Source organism: Triticum aestivum, chromosome 7D (genome assembly GCF_018294505.1).
Source record: "Triticum aestivum cultivar Chinese Spring chromosome 7D, IWGSC CS RefSeq v2.1, whole genome shotgun sequence".
NCBI classification, from domain to species: domain Eukaryota; kingdom Viridiplantae; phylum Streptophyta; class Magnoliopsida; order Poales; family Poaceae; genus Triticum; species Triticum aestivum.
Window position 1 is genome coordinate 618,398,150 of NC_057814.1, and position 9,576 is coordinate 618,407,725.

Sequence of the window (9,576 nt, forward strand, 5' to 3'; positions counted from 1 at the left end):
GTTTTAGAAAAAATAAAAGGAAATGATGGAAATGTCAAAAAAATAAAAGAAAATAAGTTTCCCATGTGATATGTGGTCTAGTTGTTGGGAAAATTTACAAATATGAATTTCGATTTTATTTGCAAAATCTCTCTGGAATGTAGTAAAATGGGCATAACTTTTGCATACGAACTCGGATTAAAAAGTTTTTTATATGAAAAATCATCTACTCGAAAAGTTACATCCGAATTGAACGGGGGAACTCGTTCAAGATTTTCAGAATCCCCAAAAACCTAACAGAACGAAAGATACGGGGCTTTAAGATCTAGAGGGGGAAAATGGAAAAAAAATTCAAACTTACTAGTGGCGCACCATTTGCTTGGTGCGCCACTAGTAACAGAAAAAAAGTTTGGTTTCGATTTTTTTTTCAAAATATGATACGTAATATGACTGGGAAGTTTGAAATATTTTTCAAAATTTAATCACACTCATGAACATGAACAAAGTCCTAGACATCAACAGGGTTTAATAGGATTCATATGATAGATATATCAACAAGTGCCTGTTAAGTGAGGTGGTGCTGGGGTTGGATAGAACTGCGAGTTAAGCATGCTCGGGCTGGAGTAGTGTGAGGATGGGTGACATTCCGGAAAGTTTGACCACTTAGTGCGATTTGACTTGAGATTAAGCATATTGACCTGAGATTAAGCCATACTGACCCGAGATTAAGAAAAAACAAAAAGAAATATGAAAAAAAAAATATTTTCAGATAGTAATGGCGCACTATGTGGTGCGCCACTACTATCTGGTATACTAATGGCGCACGGTGCGCCATTAGTACTTGTTACTAGTGACGTGATGATAGTGGCGCACCTATAGTGCGCCATTAATGGCCAAAATAGGTGTGCCACTAACAGGCCTTTTCCTAGTAGTGATCGGTCCTGCTTCCCGATGCCGAGCTCCGAGACAAAGCCCCCAAGAGGGAAAACGACACTCCAAAGCGGCGCCATCATCCGATCATGAGATCAAGGGTTTCCCCTAGAGAGGCCGCAATGGCCGGATCCATGCGGGAGGGGTGCGACAGCAAATCAGTGATGCCTCCAGGTAGGTCAACGACGGCCACAGCTGCCGCCTACGCTAGTCAAGGCGCAAGGCCGAGGCAGGGTCTTCACCCATGCTCCCACACCACCTCGGTCGCACATCATCCCGCACCGGGGTTAGCAAGCCCACCACACGCCACCACCATCGAAGCTGCCATCGACAAAGAGGCGTTGAGACTGCCACAGCCAGCCACACTTCACGGAGCCCACTGGCGTCCAAACTCCAGCACAAGGGCCGACCACATCACCCCTACCACCACTACTAAACACGCGCATCGCAGCCAACATGACCACCCGCACCTCGCGGAGGCCACCGCCAGCCCTCCCGTCACGCAAGTCAGCATATCTGTCGAAGCTCGACTGAAGCAGGACCTCCGATTGCGGCACAAGCCATCGCGCCGTATCGAGTATCACGCCGGCAAGGCATGGAGGAGCGCCACCCGAGGCCATGGACCACCACGATCCCTGGCCGTAACCCATGCGCCCGCCAGCGACAACAGGAGCAAGCACCTTATGACAAGCCACCTCCCAGCGCCACATCCGGCCTCCGAGCAAACCACGATAGCAGCAGACACCTCTCCGCCCGGAGACCCATGGTGCCCACGCAACTCCCAACGCGCGCACCGTGCACACCTCCCTGCATGGCCACGCAGCTAGATCCACATGTAGCCCCGCACATGGCCGCGTCGCGCGCCATGGCCACCTCGCGCCGCTCGGTGTAGGAGAGCACTGGCGCCGTCCCTAGCTGCCACCCCAAGCCGCCGCCGGGCCGATGCGCCCGGCTGAGCCACACAACTCCACAAGGTCGGTTGTCCCGCGCTGCCCGAATGCCTTGGTGGGAGGGAAGAGTCCCGCCACCATGGCCGCACGCACGGGCTTTGCCCGGAGGCGTTCCATGGCGACGGTGAGGGAGGGGGAGAGGTGGGCGTGGCGGCGGCGGTGAGCTCGGGTTGCGTCCGAGCCGCTCGCGGGAGCGACACAGGGCCGGGTTGGCCTGCCTATGTGATGAACTTTCTATATACATTACGGTCTTCAAACTGTGCCCAAGGAGAGGTAAAAGAGCCGATAAGCAATGCCATCAAAGAAACAACAAACAGGTCGAAGTAGACCAGGAAACTTTCTTCCTTGCCGAAAAGATCTTTACCTTTTCTTTGATTAGCCATCTATGCATAGGACTCCATGTCTCCCACTTAGATGATCTGTATACTTCATTTGCCACTCATTCTAGCAGCTTTGCTCCCAGGATCAACACCTCTTTACTTTTGACCTTTATCTGCAAAATGGAACTGATCTCTTCGGCAAATGATCCAAAAGCAAATGAACTTTATAATAATTATTGGATCATTATACAAAATGTTGGATAAGTACACCTACACCAAGTATTATGAAGGGTGTAAGTCTTAGTCAAGTGACATAACATGTAATAGAGAAAAAAACTATTTTTTTATACGAATATTAATGTAAGATCTCACGGATATAGTATCGACTGAAACTTATCGAGACTGATTATGACAATGAGGATTTGGCGTCAGGACGCGAGAAAACAGGATGCAAGATCACAAGAGAGTACAAAGGTCTTCGCAACGCTAGACATGGCCGTAGAAAAACCGTTTGACTCGACCGTTTACTGTACACTACGTGCTCCACTATTTGCCAGGTCAGTCGGAGGTCATCACGCGTGCACACGCAAATGCAAAGTCTATCATACGTGTGCGGTCCACTGGCGCCGTTCGTCGTCAACATGAGCACCCTGCTCTGGTCAAACCGCACGCGCTCTACTTATATTCTCCCGACGCCACCAGCTCCATCCCCATCACCTGCCTCCACCAACCATGGCCGCGTACTGCTCTCTGCTGCTGGCCTTGCTCCTCGCGCTCTCCTCCTCCTCGTCGGCGTCGGCGGCAACCCCGTATGGCTTCGAGTTCCCGCAGTTCAACGCCGCCGTCGCCGACGCCGGCTGCGACGGCAAGCTGGTCGCCGAGGAGGAGGCGCTCGCGCGCCGGGTCCCGCCGCTCAAGCTCCACATGACCCACCGGTCCGCTGCCGCGGGCGCGACGGGGACGGGCTCCTTCTTCCTGGAGTCGGCCGAGAAAGACGCCGTCCGCATCGATACGATGCACCGGAGGGTCTCCCTGTCCGGCTCCGGCGCGGGGCAGAGGGGTTCGGCGCCGAGGAGGGCGCTGTCGGAGCGGGTCGTGGCCACGGTGGAGTCCGGCGTGGCGGTCGGCTCCGGGGAGTACCTTGTGGACGTGTACGTGGGCACGCCGCCGCGCCGGTTCCGCATGATCATGGACACAGGCAGCGACCTCAACTGGCTGCAGTGCGCGCCCTGCCTCGACTGCTTCGAGCAGAGCGGGCCCATCTTCGACCCGGCGGCGTCCACCTCCTACCGCAACGTCACCTGCGGGGACAGCCGCTGCGGCCTCGTCTCGCCGCCGGAGACAGCGTCGCCCAGGGAGTGCCGCCGCCCGCGGAGCGACCCCTGCCCCTACTACTACTGGTACGGCGACCAGTCGAACACCACCGGCGACCTCGCGCTCGAGGCCTTCACCGTCAACCTCACAGCCACCGGGACCCGGCGCGTGGACGGCGTGGCGTTCGGGTGCGGCCACCGGAACCGCGGCCTCTTCCACGGCGCGGCGGGGCTGCTGGGGCTCGGCCGCGGCCCGCTCTCGTTCGCGTCGCAGCTGCGCGGCGTCTACGGCGGCCACGCCTTCTCCTACTGCCTCGTGGAGCATGGCAGCGCGGCCGGGAGCAAGGTCATCTTCGGCCACGACGACGCGCTGCTCGCGCACCCGCAGCTCAACTACACGGCCTTCGCGCCGGCCACGGACACGGACACCTTCTACTACCTCCAGCTCAAGTCCATCCTCGTGGGCGGGGAGGCGGTCAACATCTCCTCCGACACCCTTGCCGCCGGCGGCACCATCATCGACTCCGGCACGACGCTGAGCTACTTCCCGGAGCCGGCGTACCGGGCGATCCGGCAGGCGTTCATCGACCGCATGAGCCCGTCCTACCCGCTCATCGCCGGGTTCCCGGTGCTGAGCCCGTGCTACAACGTGTCCGGAGCCGGAAAGATCGAGGTGCCGGAGCTGTCGCTGGTGTTCGCGGACGGCGCGGCGTGGGAGTTCCCGGCGGAGAACTACTTCATCCGGCTGGAGCCGGAGGGGGTGATGTGCCTGGCCGTCCTGGGCACGCCGCGCTCCGGCATGTCCATCATCGGCAACTACCAGCAGCAGAACTTCCACGTTCTCTACGACCTGGAGCGCAACCGGCTCGGCTTCGCGCCGCGCCGGTGCGCCGAGGTCTAGGCCGGCCGGCCGCCGTCCATCGTCCATTATTCCATTTTGACTGATTGGTTCGATTGATTGGTCGGTCGGTTGTGCTCCACGTACGTAGGTAGGCAAAAAGTGGCCGTGCTAACTGTATTGGAAGAACGAACGAACAAAGTGGGTTGGGTGTAGAAATTTTGGCACCGGGTTTTCGTACCTTACGAAGCCACGTACGTAGGTGGCTGCTAACACTTTGGTTATTTATTTTTTGCGAGACTTTGGGGCTTGTGTTCATATGTACGACTCCAGATGGAATGCTCTGTTTGGTGCTCATTTTCGTCTTAAATGATCATGAAATGGACAGAGATGTAAATAATGTTGTTGAAATTGCACATCATGTGTTACAGAAATGTCTTTTGAGTCGTCCTCATCATGAGGATGACAGGTCGGCATTCCACGTTCAAAGCAAGGGAACGCGTTTGCGTGCTTGCTGCTGCTTATCCAACAGATGCGTTATATAAGCGCAGCGCCGAAAAATTAGTGTTTTTTTACGCGCGCTACCGCTCCGGGCGCTCCAGCAGAGGCGCAAACCGCGCGCGGGCCGAGACGCCATCGCGCGCCGTTTATTTGCTGCGGCCGTTCCCACGCGCTGGACACTCGAGCGCCCGCTCGCAACTCCACCTACCCCATCCAGCCGCCGCCGCCGCCGCCCGCGCCACCTCTTTTCATCCGGCGACCGTTCCGGCGCTTCCCCGGCCTATCCCCGCGCTGCCGCTGCTTCCTCCGTCTCCCTCTAGTCACCGCCGCCCCTCGCGCGCGGCAGTCCTCCGACGAACAGCGCCGGCAAGGTGTTCGACAAAACGCCCGCAAGGTATGTATTGCTTCAACTTCACATTTTTTACATGAATTTGATGCATGTTGTTTGTAGTTTTTATAGCCTAGTTTGAACATTGTAGATGAGTTCGTCATATGATTCTTCCGAAGAAGAATTTGATATGGAAGAGGAGGAGGATCTTGCAATGATCCTAGCTATGCACATAAATAAAAAACCGAAGCACGGTGGTTCGGTTATGGGTCGGTAGAAAATTTGGAGGGATAGAATCGATGCCCACAACAGATTGATCAGGCACTATTTTGTGGATCCTCCCGTGTACCCTGAGTCGTACTTCCGGCGCCGGTTTAGGATGAGCACCGAGTTGTTCAGACGCATTGCAGAGAAACTAGCGAGTCATGACCGGTTTTTTCAGCAAAGGAGGAATGCCGCCGGAGAGCTCGGGCATAGCACCTTTCAGAAGGTGACAGCCGCTTTGCGTATGTTGGCATACGGTATCCCCGCTGATCTAGTTGATAATCACTTGGCCTTGAAACGATGGCCGATCAGGAGACTTGGATTTGGCATGCTTTTTTGGAATGCCTGGATCTTTGAATGACATCAACGTTGTCAACCGGTCACCACTAATGAATAAGGTTGCAAATGGTGAACTGCCACCGGTGTAGTTTGTAGGAAATGGCCGTACATACAACTATGGCTACTATCTTGTGGATGGCATCTACCCAAAGTGGCAAACATTTGTGAAGCCCTTGAAAAAACTGGAAGATAAGAAAAATCTTAATTTCCACAATGCTCGGGCGGCGGCTAGAAAAGATGTGGAGAGAGCTTTTGGGATTTTGCAAGCCCAATTTGCTATTTTGAGAGGACCGGCTAGATTTTCGGATCAAAAGATGCTTTGGTACATCATGCACGCTTGTGTGATTATGCACAACATGATCATCGAGAATGAGCGTGGCCAAGATGTAGACTACTCTCGCTATGAGCTCTTGGGACATCCCGTGCAAGTGCGGCGGAGGGCTGCCAGGGTGGCCTGTTTTGTTGCCTCCTATCATGCCATTCGACGTGCAAAAACGCATGATGATCTTCAGAAGGATCTCATCAAGGAATGGTGGGCATGGAATGGCCAACAAAGCGCATCATGATTTGTGCGTTTGATGTTGTATTGTTGAACTATTTCTTGTATTGAAAGATAAACTATTTGTTTGAATTGTAATAACGAAATCGAACTATTTATTGTTGATTTATTTTGTTTGTGTTTTATCTTCTTGGTTGTGTTTGGAGTGATTTCGGCGATTGATGTCTATTTGCCAAGAGTAATGCTAGACGCATGGACAAGTAGTTATGGATCAATAGAATGTAATTAGATGGTATTTTTTGATTGGAGATTAGGTGGCAGGCAGGCCCACCCCATGAAATTCAGGGAGGAGACTAATTAGCGTTGAGGATCCGTGCGATGCTCGTAATCATCTGTCCGTCTAAGACTATTGATTTGCCGACGCTCACTATTTCCACGGCCCTAAGTGCATGCCAGTACACACACACGCTCATACTTATATTCACTCTAGGGACGCATGCACGCATAGACTACTTTTATGAGCACTTTCGAGAGACTAAGTAGCACATAATCTTGAGATTGATGAAATCACCACCGACATTATCATAGTTGACAAGAACATCTTCTTTCACTGAACGAACATCACTGAAAGCCTGAAATAAATGCTGAAAAATGCGAACACAAATGTCAAGTCTTGCAATTGAATTTTAATGAGCTAGTTGCACCACAAAGAACCTAACCATTTGAATAGTCTCGGTTCGCCCGGTCCTTTTGACCGCACTACATACTGTACTAGATTGGAGTGGAAGAAAATTGGATTCTCCACAGCTGAAGCATGCGGAAACCACATCCCAAACCAAGCAACAAAAACAGCGGGCGGCAGCAGCAGCACATTCCAAGTGGGTGGTGGCGGCAGCGCAACTTGGTTGGCGCCGTCCGCTTGTGTGTACCTTTTACCCTCCAGGGATCACACTGGAAGCAACCGTCCGGCCGGGAGGATTGTGGACGGCGATGTACCTTGTCCGGTATAAATTGGAGCTTCCATGCCAATGCTTCTCCACATGCACCAGCTAGCTTAGCGCGTCGATCTAGTAGTACAGAGGGAGTGATCAGTACGTAGGAGATGGACATGGAGATCCCGGTGATCGACCTCCAGGGGCTCACCGGCGACGCCTCCCAGCGGTCGCAAACCATGGCGCGGCTCCACGAAGCCTGCAAGGACTGGGGCTTCTTCTGGGTACGTAAGCGGCCACACATGCTCATCACGGCCGGCCGCAAGTTAATTAATTAACAGTCGCGTACTACGGCGCAGGTGGACAGCCACGGCGTCGACGCCGCGCTGATGGAGGAGGTGAAGCGCTTCGTGTACGCCCACTACGACGAGCATCTCAAGGATAGATTCTACGCTTCCGACCTCGCCAAGGACCTGCAGCTGCCGGCGGAGGAATCCAAAACCGTCTCCGGTGAGGTAGACTGGGAGACCGCCTACTTCATCCGGCACCGTCCCGCCAACAACGTCGCCGACTTCCCGGAGATCCCGCCGGCCACACGGTCACTGTTCTTCCCACCTCATGCACATTCTCACACTTGCTTCCTGGCTCACCTTCCTGTCATGCCATGCTCAGGGAGATGCTCGACGCGTACATCGGCCAGATGGTGTCGCTCGCGGAGCTGCTCGCCGAGTGCATGAGCCTGAACCTCGGCCTGGACGGCGGCCTCGTCAGGGACACCTTCACGCCGCCGTTCGTCGGGACCAAGGTCGCCATGTACCCGGCCTGCCCGCGGCCGGACCTCGTGTGGGGCCTCCGCGCCCACACCGACGCCGGCGGCATCATCCTGCTCCTGCAGGACGACGTCGTCGGCGGGCTGGAGTTCTTCCGGGGCGACCGGGAGTGGGTTCCCGTCGGCCCCACCAAGGGCAGCAGGATCTTCGTCAACATCGGGGACCAGCTGGAGGTGATGAGCGGCGGCGCCTACAGGAGCGTGCTGCACCGCGTCGCCGCCGTCGCCGAGGGCCGGCGGCTGTCCGTGGCGACGTTCTACAACCCCGGAGCTGACGCCGTTGTGGCGCCGGCGGCCACGGCGAGGCAGCCGGCGGCGCAGCTGTACCCCGGGCCGTACAGGTTCGGCGACTACCTGGACTACTACCAGGGCACCAAGTTTGCCGACAAGGCGGCGAGGTTTCAGGCCTTCAAGGAACTGTTCGGTTCACGGATTCGGCACGATTGACTAGCTGTGCTCGTTGGGTTTCATTGGAGTAGTACTATCTGTAAAATTTTCTGTGTTGCTATTGGAGTATTACCTAGTTCGACCAACTTTGTAGGAAAAAAATATCAACATCTATAATACTAAAGTTATATGGTATGAAAGTTAATTTTATGGTGCATCTAACAATATTGATTTCATATTGTGAATCTCGATATATTTTACTATAACCTTAGTCAAAGTTAATAAAGTTTGATTTTGACCAAATCTTATATGCAAACTAAAAAAAAAGGAGGGAGTATATCTTTAGTAGGTCAATATAAATGAATTATGTTTTAGTTGCTAATACAACCTCCGTCCCAAATTACTTGTCTTAGATTTGTTTAGATAAGGACGTATCTAACACTAAAACATGTCTAAGGTACATACTATATAGAAAAATTTAAGACAAGTAATTTAGGATGAAGGGAGTACAACATTAACTAGTGTCGCACCAATGCAACATAAACTAAAAGAAATGAACATAAACAAAAGAATAAATACAAATACAAAATATGGAGTGCATGCATGTTTGTTGCTTCTCTTCACCATTTACCCATTATAGATTTAGGAGGATGAAAGGACCCAAAATTTTGGCATCGCATGCATTCTATTTCCAGGGCATGACATGCATATATGGGTTACATGTACATGCAATTCACAGCTAAACTTTGCTTGCTAAATGGATAGGAAACATGCATGCGACACTCACTAAACAAAAAATAAAACCAAAGCTAATAAAAAACTCAAAGCAAAACATAATTTGTTCTAAGAAAGAATTAATGAATTAAGGGCATTAGTGCTACCTTAAATAAGAAAGAAAATATACAAAATTAAACAAACAATCATACAAAATTACACACAAGTGGCATAGAAATCGCATTGTTTCATAATATGCAAAATAAACATATAGTAGTGGATTTTTAGACAACGGTATGAATTACACCCACATTGCATAAAAACTAATGAATTATATCCATGTTATGAGGGCTATTATTTGATAGGAACCTAATTTTTCTGGGTGTTCTGTCAAATCTTCTCCACCACTCTTCACCACCCGATCAAAGATCCAAAGCCCAAGCCACCTTGTAC

At 52.3% G+C, this 9,576-nt stretch overlaps 2 protein-coding genes across 2 annotated transcripts; both read left to right on the top strand.

Annotated features, from left to right (window-relative positions):
* Positions 1-2,867: 2,867 nt before the first annotated feature.
* Positions 2,868-4,413, top strand: LOC123169085 (aspartic proteinase nepenthesin-2; the record flags this gene model as incomplete). The annotated part of the gene is given in 1 exon segment (XM_044586931.1): positions 2,868-4,413. A coding segment is annotated over 1 exon segment (1,482 nt). The 5' UTR covers positions 2,868-2,911.
* A 2,799-nt stretch (positions 4,414-7,212) lies between these two features.
* LOC123166803 (1-aminocyclopropane-1-carboxylate oxidase 1-like) lies at positions 7,213-8,604 on the top strand. The gene is made up of 3 exons (XM_044584604.1): positions 7,213-7,477; positions 7,553-7,791; positions 7,866-8,604. Exons 1-3 carry the CDS (start codon positions 7,364-7,366, stop codon positions 8,467-8,469), a joined length of 957 nt encoding a protein of 318 aa, XP_044440539.1. The 5' UTR covers positions 7,213-7,363; the 3' UTR covers positions 8,470-8,604.
* Positions 8,605-9,576: the final 972 nt, after the last annotated feature.

What these genes read in the sequence shown, in the direction of transcription:
- LOC123166803 (XM_044584604.1), top strand. Translation starts at nt 7,364, where the DNA reads ATGGACATGGAGATCCCGGTGATCGACCTCCAGGGGCTCACCGGCGAC. An exon ending in AGGACTGGGGCTTCTTCTGG is followed by an intron (nt 7,478 to 7,552) that starts GTACGTAAGCGG and finishes ACTACGGCGCAG; the next exon opens with GTGGACAGCCACGGCGTCGA. An exon ending in GAGATCCCGCCGGCCACACG is followed by an intron (nt 7,792 to 7,865) that starts GTCACTGTTCTT and finishes TGCCATGCTCAG; the next exon opens with GGAGATGCTCGACGCGTACA.